This window comes from Osmerus eperlanus, chromosome 5 (assembly GCF_963692335.1).
Source record: "Osmerus eperlanus chromosome 5, fOsmEpe2.1, whole genome shotgun sequence".
Lineage (NCBI taxonomy): Eukaryota > Metazoa > Chordata > Actinopteri > Osmeriformes > Osmeridae > Osmerus > Osmerus eperlanus.
Genome location: NC_085022.1, coordinates 17,949,270 through 17,962,585, shown reverse-complemented (window position 1 = coordinate 17,962,585; position 13,316 = coordinate 17,949,270). Strand labels below are relative to the sequence as shown.

Genomic DNA, 13,316 nt, shown 5'->3' with positions numbered 1-13,316 from the left:
AGTCAGACAGAAGTTCTAAGTGATTACCTCATGTCTGTAATGGAGAATGCCCATCTGAGTTCATGGTGTCAGATATCACTGGAGTTAGATAAAACTGAGTTTTGGGAGGCAAATACCCCACCACATCTACTATCTACCATGACAGGATCCTAGAACTTATGACCATCAGCTAATCAGATCCTTCCCACACCTTCACCTAAGATACTCAATCTCAAGAATAGTCATTATGCCATATACAAACATGATCGCACCCTTATCCTAGTCATTACTCTTCTCCTTCCTCTGCTTTCCAGCTTTGATTATGTAACCAAGTCAAATTGGTTAAACTCACTCCGTGGTATAAATACCGACCACCCGCACCATTGAATTGCTGGTCTTTCAGTGGCATTTATGGATAAAGCAGTTCTTATGAACGGTGGTCAATTGCGTGCATGAATAGCCAAGATTGAATACCGAAGTGGACAAGTGAGGAAGGAAGAGATACTGACAAGTGACACAAAAACACCTATGACACTTACTACTTTCCAACCATCTTTGAGATTAACGGAGCTCCGGGAAACCACGGTAGACACCCAGAGTGCCTGTCATTCATTCATTCCTGACGTTTCTAGAATTACAACCACTCAATTACATGTGTTGTTGGTGTGGCCCTTTTTCACTTGTGAACATGTGTATGAGCAGAGAAACTTACATTTGAATCAACATTGTCATTTCACAAATATTATATTTATTAATATAAACAGGTGGTCAATACATGCAATACAAGCACATGACAGTGAGCAGTGAGGGACACTTGTGTACACAGTGTTCTGAGATATAAATACTGATTAATACATTATACTGTATGACAGTAAATAATTTAAGATCTTGACTGAGTGATGAACCATGCATTTTTTGAGAAGTTTAAAATTGACCCATTTGTTCACCATCTTAGTTGTGGGGATGGTAGATGAACTGAACTTAGTATTAAATTGGGCAAAGTGTACATACAGTGTATGTTTTTACACCCGAATCTCTCAATGATCTAAAGGCTAGGTAGGTCAAATTTCTTCAAGGGGCCCCATGTTCCAAGTTGTAAAATGCAACCCTTTAAGCACTGGAACTGGGGAGTGTTATTTTGGCTGTGGCTTCCTTAGGACACTATTCTCTGTGGGTACTCAAGTGTCAGTCATGCCAGCAGTTTCCACTACCGCATAGTCCATGAGGAGTTGCATAGATTTCTACTTCAATGACCTTCAATTATTAATTTACAAAAACAATAAATTCGACAAATAAAGACCTAAAATCTACAACCTGTTTTACTTGTCGTTATTCCGTTTTATATTATATTATAAGTGAAAGAATACTGAGTGTAGGTCATTTAAAAGTTTGACAGTCATCAAGGCAACCATTGGAAAACATTTCTGTGTAAGTGGAGTTTACTAAAGGTTTGCTTTACTACAGAGAAAGAGTGACAGGGACTGTGCAGCAGTGTCATCAAGTCAGTCAACATGGGGAGGGCTTTGGGGTTTAAAATAGGGATAATATGCCTGTCATCTGTAGCCTACACAGCCATGAGCAAGACGAGGAGAAGATCTTTTGACAATTAGTAGAACATTTCAAAAGGACAAAAAAATTGAGAGAATAGCTTTTTTTCTTACAAGACTCAGCACATGCTGGGGTCAACTTTTTCCTGAGCGCTTATGTTTAAATTTACGTGGATACATCTACTGAAGAGAGGGGACATCGCACCTGAGAAAGCGAGTGTAGGGGCCTTGGGTGAGTGAACCATTACCCTTGGCAGGTAAAATATGACTGTAGTGTCCCAAGAGAACCAGGATGAGACTGTGGTAGTTGCTGCCTTATTCCAAGATGTGTGCGACTTGGAACAGGCTGACCAGGAGTGCAGCGAGAGGGTCGTGATAAACATATCTGGGTTGCGCTTCGAAACTCAATTGAAGACACTCTCCCGTTTCCCTTCAACGCTATTGGGAGATCCACGGAAAAGGATGCGCTTCTTTGATCCTCTGAGAAATGAATACTTTTTTGACAGGAACAGGCCCAGCTTTGATGCCATCCTGTATTACTATCAATCTGGAGGAAGGCTTCGGAGACCCGTCAGTGTACCTGTTGACATTTTCATGGAAGAAATGAAATTTTACGAAATTGAGGAGGAGGCCATAGAAATGTTCAAGGATGATGAAGGTTTGATAAAGGAGGAAGAACGTCCAATGCCCAAGAATGAGTTTCAAAGCCAAATATGGTTGTTGTTCGAGTATCCTGATAGCTCAGGGGCTGCAAAAATTATTGCTATAGTTTCAGTTATGGTGATTTTGATATCCATCATCATATTTTGTCTGGAGACTTTGCCGGAATTCCGGGAAGAACACAGTGTAGTGTCTCATCTTGTTTCAAATGGAACTACCCACGAGAAAAAAACAAATCCTTTTACGGATCCATTTTTTGTGGTTGAGACTCTCTGCATAGTGTGGTTTTCCTTTGAGTTTCTGATGAGGTTTCTGTCGTGCCCTAGCAAAGCAGCTTTCTTTAAAAACCTAATGAATTCTATTGACGTTGTTGCGATTGCACCTTATTTTATCACTCTTGGCCTGGATCTCGCTGAAACCGAGCAGGGAAATAGTCAACAGGCAATGTCTTTAGCCATACTCAGAGTTATCCGTCTGGTACGAGTCTTTAGGATTTTCAAACTTTCGAGACACTCCAAGGGTCTTCAAATTCTCGGTCAAACTCTTCGTGCAAGTATGAGAGAACTTGGACTGTTAATATTCTTTCTGATCATAGGGGTTATTTTGTTCTCCAGCGCCGCTTACTTCGCGGAGGTTGACGACCCACAAACAGGATTTACAAGTATCCCCGCTGCATTCTGGTGGGCTGTGGTGTCCATGACCACAGTTGGGTATGGAGACATGTACCCAGAAACTATTGGAGGCAAGATAGTGGGATCTTTATGCGCCATCGCTGGGGTGCTTACAATTGCCTTACCTGTCCCTGTCATCGTATCAAATTTCAACTATTTCTATCACAGAGAGCATGACCAGGGGGAAAATACTAAATATACACACGTGACTTGCGGACAGCAATCATTCGGGGAATTCAATTCAAGTGACAGCATACAGTCGTTTAGGCCTACTAAAACAGAATATCTGGATGATGGGAACGATTTGGATACTATGCGATATTCCACCTTCAACCCCGTTGAAACATACACTGGCAAACTGACAGACGTTTAAACGTGAGAATAGGGCCTATCTATCTTGGTAAGTGCAATATTGCTATATAGCCTACTGTTATAGGCTATTTGTAATGAAGCATAGCCTACTGGCCCATTTGTTCCGTGTTTGCGTATAGTTTAGACATGTATCTAAGATTGTATTACATAATTTAAGTCATGGTGATAGCCTACATCAGCTGAGTTATCTATGGACACCTAGCCTATTAAACAGGTAGTATGGAGCTAATTTTCCCGGCACTGCGTTTAGTGGTTTGCAACACTTCCAAATATCTGAACCGCTGGCGCCACACTCTGGTTAAATTGTGATGGCGCATACTTCTCAGGTTAGACATATTTTTATGATAGAAATATACTTTAACACTAAAGTACAGATCTCTCTCCTTTTATTATAGCCTAGATGTAAGCTAAGCTGTGTATTGCACTTGTATATATATGAATGTTGACTGATTCATGGATGTTGGAGAAGTAAAACTGACAGTTTCAAGTGCACATTAGGCCTTCCTTCCAGGATTTCCGATTGTGAACGGCATGTTGCAAGACATTGCTGGAAAGTTGTTTCCTGGTTGAAAATGATTAAACTCTCCAGAAGTTATGATACCTTTCTTTCAACTTGCAGGAGTCTCGAGACAAGGGAATACTTGCCTTTCTGCCCCTGAAAGAAAATCCAGACATTCTTCAGTCCAGATGCCAATGGATTGAAAAGTACATGTTGTTTACCGTATTTAGGCCTACATTTTGAAAACGGATTATTTTTACGCAGATCTTTGCAGTAGCCTGTCTTCAAGGCATTCAAGTTGTTAGACACACTGCTTGAGATTAAGTGATGTAGCCTATAACGTTGTGAAGCTAGCCAATGCAGGCATAGCCTAATATACATTCTGTAATATAAATTCTTTAGATGAATCGCTTAGCCTAATATGAAATTACAGATCTATTTTTATAACATATTATTTGTACATGTATATGATGTTTTGATAAAATAAATAACTTGACAATAAATTATTAAAAAATATATATATTGCCAGCTTTAACAAATAGGCTAGTCTAAAATATTACGCACGTGGTTTCAAGCTGTGTGGAAAAATGCAAGAAATGAAGGAGAAAGGGTGAGTCTTCTAAAAGTTCAGACCTAGTTTATATTGTAATACAACCCTTTAACTTAATGAAAGTTTCGTGTTGATGTAGGCTATACGTGTAGCCTACTGTAGACTACTCATCACTTGCCTGTAGTAGGCCTAATAGCAGATTAGAGGGCATTGCGATGATTTGGGCAGGGCTGTTAAGCACAATTCAAAAACGTTGTCCTAAAATGAACTCGCTGCTGTGTGCCTTAAACTTAAAACTGTATTGACTGACGGGATAACGCCGAGATAACGGGATAATACCGAAAAGACTATAGCTAAACGAGGAATAATCTTCTGCACCGCTCGCAGTGCGCTGTCCATGGTGATGAAGCCAATCCTAGGAAGACGCTTTATTCTCTCACACCACATGAACCTGAGATGTATCAACTGAAAAGTGACTTCATCGTAACCTTACAGATATATATTTAGTCCTTTAGCCTAATTTTAAAGTCTATTGGTGGAAATAATATTTGCCTACTACACAAAACAACGTTCTTATTTACATTCTGACTCAGCTAAATAAATGGATTAGCCTATTATTGAACCAGCTCGCCACCAAAGCAGATCTTGCGCCAATGCTGGCACACAAATGTTCTTGTTTTTGTGGTGTAGCCAATAGAGCACTCGTGGCAGCGTGCAGCGTTAGTACAGCCGGTCTGCATTGCGTCGAACCCCCCCCCCTTCCCTTTTACACACACATACACATACACGCACACACATACACACGCACTTTCTCCACCACCACTCTCCTTGCATGTGAAATGCGTTACAAAAATATGCAGAACAAAATTAAGAAATTATTCTCTCCTCCATAATCGATTCCCCCCTAATTAGAGACACCTCGAGTCTACATTACCTTAACAATATGGCGAGGAAAAACACATTCAGACCGTCATCTTGTCTACTCGTAACAGGTAATTTCTGCTGATGCGGTCATGTCTGGAAATGGCAGGGGGTCGCTTATTGCCCCTTAATGTATCTCCCCGCCTAAATTGCAGAACAAGAATTTCTCTTGCGGTATAAGCCATTCACGCCAAAGTGCCGGCGCACAAGCGGCTCATTGACTTGGCTGCTTTACTTCGTTTTTGGTGTTTTACGCATTTCCCTTCACTCCAGACTTTACATCGTATGTGAAGGAACTGCATCAAGATGTAGACAAATAGGAAATGTGGGGTTGACTTGAGAGATAATGGTTAAGTGATAGGCAATGTTTATTTCGGTTCTGCACGGATCTTTTTTTTTATCCGCTTGGCTTAAGTGCTAGGCTGCATGAACACAGGTCTGACAACTGGCCACCGGTGTCCTAGCGTTGAATTACTTCGCGGACAAGGCGCATTCCTTCAGGACCCTTCAAGATCAACCCAAGGTAAGCAGAGGAACTGGAAGCTGATCAGCAACCTAAGATATTAAAATGTATTAAATGCCTTATTAATTTGATCTTATAGGCTATGTTTGGCATAACAAGCATTTTCTTGTTAGCCTATTACTAAATGTCAATAGGTTAGTGATATATGCGTCAAAACAATGGGGTGGTAGGTTACAACAAAATGAAACTGTCAGTTAACGATCTATAGGCTATGTAGGCCTTCAAAAAAACCCGTAAAACTATAGTTTGTTATTGTTAAATTTGCCAGTTTAAGTTCAGAATAGATAAATAATTAAACACGTAGATGGCAGAAATTGCTGAGTTGGCAAATATCTCCGCTGTTCGATCCATTCTTTTTTTTCTCTGACTGGGTGACAGAGGCAGTAGCAGATGCAGCGGGGAGCAGCAATGGTCGAGTCAGCGAGAATCGCAGTGGAGCCGCACTAAGGCAAAGCAAGCTACTCCCCAGTCTGGGGACTAGGACAACAAATAAGGGGAGGGGAACAACGTGGATTTTTTTTACTGAATGCCTGCTACATTATTTTAATCGGAATTCCACAACTCCTGCAGAGCTCCAAGTTAACCTGCAAGATGACTGTCGTTGCGGGAGATAACATGGATGAGACATCGGCGGTGCCTGGGCACCCGCAGGACACATATCCCCCTGACCACGATGACCACGATTGCTGCGAGAGGGTGGTCATCAATATTGCGGGGCTCCGATTCGAGACGCAGCTAAATACTCTCTCACAGTTTCCAGAAACATTGCTAGGCAATCCCAAGAAGAGGATGCGGTACTTCGATCCCTTGAGAAATGAGTATTTCTTTGACAGAAACCGTCCCAGCTTTGACGCTATTCTCTACTATTATCAATCTGGGGGTAGGCTGAGGAGACCTGTGAACGTCCCGCTGGATATGTTTTCGGAAGAGATCAAATTTTATGAGCTCGGGGTCGAAGCGATGGAGAAATTCCGCGAGGATGAGGGTTTCATCAGAGAGGAAGAACGCCCATTGCCAGAAAAGGAGTTTCAGCGACAAATTTGGCTGCTCTTTGAACACCCAGAGAGTTCTGGCCCTGCTAGAGGTATTGCAATAGTGTCTGTGATGGTCATTCTGATTTCCATAGTCATATTTTGTTTAGAGACTTTGCCTGAACTGAAAGAGGACCCAAGAGGTCGGTTAAAGACAATAGGCAACACTACTTTTTACTACAAACCAAATATCTTGACCGACCCTTTCTTCATAATCGAGACACTCTGCATTATCTGGTTCTCCTTTGAATTGATAGTTCGCTTTTTCGCGTGTCCCAGTAAGGCGGCCTTCTTCAAGAACATGATGAACACTATTGACATAGTGGCTATCATTCCCTACTTCATCACACTGGGCACGGAGCTGGCTGAAGACCCCAACGACGCCGAAGAAGGGGTAGGAGAACAGGCAACATCTCTGGCCATCCTCAGGGTGATTCGTCTGGTCAGAGTGTTCAGAATCTTTAAACTGTCAAGACATTCGAAAGGATTGCAGATTTTGGGCCAGACACTCAAGGCCAGTATGAGAGAGCTTGGATTGCTGATCTTCTTTCTATTCATCGGTGTCATCTTATTCTCCAGTGCCGTATACTTTGCTGAGGCAGAAGAGGGAGAGTCCCACTTTCACAGCATCCCGGACGCTTTCTGGTGGGCAGTGGTGTCAATGACAACAGTGGGATATGGGGATATGGTCCCAGTTACAATAGGGGGCAAGATTGTAGGCTCTCTGTGCGCCATCGCTGGAGTGTTGACAATTGCGCTCCCAGTGCCTGTCATTGTGTCCAACTTCAACTACTTCTACCACAGGGAGACCGAGGGAGAGGAGCAGGCCCAACTCCTAAATGTAAGCAATCCAAATATATCTGAAACCAATTCTAGCCGCCGTAGCTCATCAACCGTCAGCAAGTCAGAATACATGGAGATTGATGGAGACATAAATAATAGCATCGACAACTTTAGGGAGGCCAATCTCAGAACTGGCAATTGCACTATAGCCAACCAAAACTGTGTAAACAAAAGCAAACTCCTGACAGATGTGTAAAACGGAAGTAGAATCTGTGGGACCTCAAAGATGCTGTCACATGGAATAAACCATCCGTTTGAATGCTTCATGTACCTTCTTAAAGCGCTCTAGCATTACTACAACCAAGCTCAGCAACTGAAAGGAACCAGAAAAAAATAATCTATTAGAGCATATGACAGGTAGAGTAATAAATTCTTTGAAACAATCTTTCAAATATACACATATATTGCAACAAAAAACATTAAACAAAAAACGAACATCTATTTAACACCCGCGTCTGAGCCCTGGACAACTAACAGCAGCCACAATGACTGTTCTATCTGACACCTGCGTGATCATTAAACGTTATGCATGGATTACAGATAACATTTCAGCAAGTTGCACAATGCATCTAGGAAAATGCATCAGAATACTCTGCAGATACATGCAAGCATCTGCAGATCAGTGGTCGGAGCCTGGAGGTTGACCCCCCCCCCCCCCCCCTTCCCGACTTATGATCTACTATCCAGCAATGCACCTTAATGGAAAAAGACTGATCTCCTGGTTGGATGTTAAAGAGGGTCTACTTGCCTCAAGGACATCCGCAATGCTGCTATTTTCCAGCAGATGCTGTAATTATGATATCACCAAGTGATTCAATGCCATGCCCTTTAGATGCAAGACAGCACAATTATAAAAAAGAGCTTCACATGAGCATGTTTAGAAAGACTCCCCATTTGATATTGGCATGCGTGAGACATTACCTCATATAATGGTAAAGATGTTCTTTTGGATCCCTTAACTCATTACCCCGTTCTCATTCGTTTTAACAGAGTGCACTGGTTAGATTTAATTTGAAAATGCAAATAATTTAGAAGTATCTAGAGACTGAATGTTAAACCTTAAGGGAACAAAGTAAATAAATGAGATCATAGCATGATAAAGTAACCTGCATTATGGCCTATCGACTAAGGTACTAAGTATCCTAGTATATTTAATGCATGACATCAATATACAGCTTGTTGCAATTCAGGCACATTGGGTGTCCTATATTGTCAGGGAAACTAGGGAAACAAAATCCTTGACGTTTCTGAAATGTGACAAAATATATCCAAACCCAACTCGGGGATGCAGACTTTCTAATTCAACAGGCAGTCAAAGAAGCTGAAGAAATATTATCAAAATGCATATAGCCTACTCATAGTAAGCACCAGTTAGGCCTACAGTATTACTTCAATAGCGCAGTGCATGGACCTTCTTTGAACAAGAAAAGTTAACATATGAGTCATGCTTCCATTTCACTTCAAAATTTTGGGGAAAAAAACAAGAAATTTAAAAAGTGTTATGTTAGATATTGCAAATAATTACTTTTACATTAGTTGCTAGTGCCTTTACCCCTCTCACCAACAGGATCAAAGAAAGTGCCTCTGTGTACAACGGCATTCATGCAGTTGAGCAGATCTGGTGCAGTTCCTGTGTTTTTAACTATGCTGTTATTGTCGTTGAAGATGTTGTCGAGGATTATTGTTATGATTCTAAAGATTATAGATACAGTGAAAGAATGTTTGGTACAAAAAATATGGTACAACTTTATGCTGTCATGCACTTGCCCTACTGGAACACCCTAGAGTACTTTACCTGTCCATCTAAATCAAAATGAAAAGGGAATATTCATTGTTTTAAGTTGGCCTTTCTTTTTATATAGATTTTTGTGCCATAAATCTTTTAAATGTCTACCTCAGTGAGGTCATTGCAAAACTAACTGCAGAGATGTAGTCTACTCCAATGCAGAGCTCTTTTTTCCATATGCAAAATGGCACCTAAACTGTGGTCATGCCATGTTGAACTCTAGATTAGCCCTATTTCATACACAAGCCTGTACAGAAGCACTTATGATGAACAGTGTACCAACCCACCTTATCCCCAGCCCTTTTCGTTTGAAGCTACGCACAATCAAAAAATTTTAGGCTTTAGTAGAACATAAATAGACTGACTCCAAAAAACATGTGATTTATGGTCTGTTGGACTGCTGAATCGGGCAGTTTTTGAATTATTGCGAATCCATAGAAATACAATGCCTGAAAGCAGTTTTGTTGTTATGTTTATTTGTCAAAGAGGGACAGTGGAATGTTTGAAAATGGTTGTCCACAATGGTCCAATTTCAGTTCAATTTGAATTATTGGGCATTACGCACCCCGGGTGCAAAACATCTGGTAGCACGCTTCATGCCTTGTTAGATGAATCTTTATTGTTAGTTTGACCTTCAGCTCTCTGCATTGCGTGTTCAAATAAAACATTTTCCCCAAGGGCCAGATCTTATAGTAAGCTCAGCTATCACACTGTTTTTATCATGTAAGTTGAGGAGTCATGCATGACATGGACATTCAATCCAACATATTGATATTGCTTAAAATCATGCTCACTGTTGAGATGAACACAACGATCCCTATGACAATTGATGTCATTTGGATGACAAGTACTGTACCCCATTTCATATTTGTATTTATTAGCACTGCTTTTGTGTATCCTTATTTCAATGCAACTTAATGTCTCAGTTAGCTTTTGGTGTTCAGTTGGTGCAATGGCTAACCTTGGTGGACCATTGAAAACCACTATTGGAACAACTCAACACACTGCAGCCAATAGACAAGACCTGGATAAGCAAGCTTTGTAAAGCCATGTAAACAGTTATGGCACAAGGCATTTTTGATTCTGTGAATCTAGTTGCTAGTTGATTTGTTGCTGGTTGATTGGTATAGGCTAGGTCCTCCTGTTTATTTGGCCATGATCCTACTGTATTACCAGAGACTTACAACAGTGTTTGCATCAGTTCAGGTGTCTTTTATAGAGCCTACTTAGAGGTCTGTGACAAATGGGTGTCTCAGGACTATTCCACAATGGTATCAATGCTAGAATGTTGTCCAATCTAAGAACAAACACAGATAATACCCCAATGCCACACTGACAGAGGGATTATCCAGAAAGATGCAAAATGTAGTGCAGAATGACCTCATTCATGCAGTAAACATATCATCAAGTAGAGACATGGTTTTCCCATTTGCATTGTGTTGTGAGTGTGGTTCTGAAGAAGATTTCGATGAGTCATTCACTGTCTGGCCAAACGTCCTACTCCACTAAATACCCATGATTAAACAGTTCAGAGAGAGGTTCAAGTGAATACGTAGGAAACCCCTTACACCACCAGTGGAGCCACTGATTTGTGAGGGCAATATGTGTATGGTGCTATACATCCAAACATTCTACAAAACAATGCATTCTTACAGCAATAGAATTACAGGTACCTGTTTCTTAGACTCTTTTGTAGAAACGGAAATGAATCTATATTTAAAAGGAGAAGACACTGACAACATTAGCTTTATGTGTTCAAACCTCAGAGCTTTTATTGTCGTTGACTATGTTGAGATCTGTGAGGTCTGCCGGAGTTAGTAATCCTTGCTTGAGTTAGGCAACTAAAACCTATGGTCAGGCCAAATATAGGTAGTGTATATTAGCCAACCCACTCAACATCATAGAGTGGGATCACCAAGAGTTGTTTTCCAGTCAGGGAACAACGCTGATGAAGAAGCAAAGCAGCCGATAGCAGAGTCCCAAAGGAATAGCCAGTAATGCACTTAAGAGGCTGCAAGCACTGAGCCATTGGATTGAATGGCTGTGTGTGGTGTGCAGTGTGTGAAAGAGAGGCAGAGAAGGTGCTTATATTGTTTAGAGACATTTTTGCATTTTGTTACTGATTTCTGTGAACAAGAACATGAGTGAGAAGGTCTTTAAAATCTATAACAGACAACATAAACATTACCACAATATAAGAAAACTGTTCTATTTAAAGTAGTAAAACAATGCAATTTTAGCTACAGTAAAATAGAATAGAGCAACTACAATATATATATATATTGTCAAAGCAATTATGAATATTAACGTTTTCATTGTGTGTCTTTTGTTTTTGTGGCACTATACTAGGACAAACTTATTTTAATTTAAGGAAGAACATGCCATATACTGAAATATCAAAGACTCAATGTGTTTCTTTTGGTAAGCCATGATGGTTAAACCTAACTGCTATTATCAATGACTTTGAATGATGTGGATACCAACTATAGAAGCATCAAGATGTGTTTTTTGTCTTTTTTTTTGTTTTAAGAAACAGTGAAAAAACATCCAAATAACTCCACAAAGAGAATTTTCCAAAATCCCATCACAACTCACGAACCAAACATAAAAAAATATATAGATACAAATCTCTACAGCAACTAACGGATCGCGTTGTTGCATGATCAATGGAAGACTGCATGAGCTTTAATTTTCAAAACTGTGGATCTCAACTCTATTATGGTTGCATCATTAGAAAACCCTTGCTTTCATCTGCACTAAAGGCTTTAAATATATCACAAACACATGCACACTACTTCAGTATGATTTAAAAATGTTCTTGTTTGTAAAAAGCAAAAGAGCCTATTCTTACGACCCGATGTGTTTGCTTTGGCAGCACTGTACAGAATTTGGTTCATTCTGATCATGCAATACTCACAGAAGCAACAAATCTGACTTCACTTAAAATGGTGAGGAAAGGTAACCAACAATGACACAATCTTGGGATGACAGCAATGGATTGATAGACATGTGACTGTTACAGTATGAGTTGATAATACCATGAAGCATGCATATAATATGAATGTGACCAAGTGCACTAAATAATGTATGGTGGCTCTCTGGGAGCTGCAAAAAAGACACAAAGGACTGTTGACCCTTGCTCTTCTTCAAATCCATTTGCCTACGAACATCGGAAATGTATTTTTATTTTTTTTACATTTCACATTGTGTCTCCAAGGATTATGCTATGTGTTCTGTTTGTCAGTTAATGACAAAGGCATGGTCTGTGATCTATGCAAGGGTATTTCTTTTCTTAAATCACTTATAATTTCATGTTACATTACCTTCAATAAATTTTTAAGGATCTGATCATGTACCTTCATTTTGTAATTTGAGAAGAGTTTAGTAACTTATGTGGCCAGATTTGGGGGCTTTATTTAACCTAAACTTTACATGATTTACAGAACTGTCTGTATTTAAAGTCCCATATGAATGTAACACTCAATGTTAATGGTTGTTATAAATATCCTATCAGGCTAGGTACATAACTGGGTTGCAAATGGATATCTCATCAATGTCTATATTAACAGATAACACAGCAGGAACAGTAGTTCAACATGATTCCTGAATGACACTTTTTTCCCTGGCTTCTCATATTGTGTCCCCCGATTACGCCCAGAGTAACACAGCAGGAGAAAACAAAACACAAGCAATGCACAAAACACAAATGGCTCTTTCAAAACCGCTACTTCATATACAATACTTTTAGGTAGTGTCGAATCACAATCAATTCGTAATCCGGTCAAGTCTGATTGTGATTAAGGCCTCATTAAAACAGTAACAGTAAACTAGCTATTACTGTTCATCATAGAGAGTAGTAGATTAATCTAAACTCACATCACAGGGAACTGATGTGTGAGTCATTCAAATCCATGGAACAGCAAGCCCTCTGCTA

General features: G+C 40.1%; 2 protein-coding genes across 2 annotated transcripts; both read left to right on the top strand.

The window, feature by feature from the left end:
* The first annotated feature begins 1,522 nt into the window (after nucleotides 1-1,522).
* kcna6a (potassium voltage-gated channel, shaker-related, subfamily, member 6 a) lies at nucleotides 1,523-4,219 on the top strand. Its single transcript, XM_062462145.1, has 2 exons — nucleotides 1,523-3,257; nucleotides 3,849-4,219. The coding sequence occupies exon 1, from the start codon at nucleotides 1,791-1,793 to the stop codon at nucleotides 3,228-3,230; it is 1,440 nt and encodes a 479-aa protein (XP_062318129.1). The 5' UTR covers nucleotides 1,523-1,790; the 3' UTR covers nucleotides 3,231-3,257; nucleotides 3,849-4,219.
* Nucleotides 4,220-5,126: 907 nt separating this feature from the next.
* On the top strand, nucleotides 5,127-12,727 carry kcna1a (potassium voltage-gated channel, shaker-related subfamily, member 1a). The gene is made up of 2 exons (XM_062462144.1): nucleotides 5,127-5,722; nucleotides 6,101-12,727. Exon 2 carries the CDS (start codon nucleotides 6,314-6,316, stop codon nucleotides 7,790-7,792), a length of 1,479 nt encoding a protein of 492 aa, XP_062318128.1. The 5' UTR covers nucleotides 5,127-5,722; nucleotides 6,101-6,313; the 3' UTR covers nucleotides 7,793-12,727.
* Nucleotides 12,728-13,316: the final 589 nt, after the last annotated feature.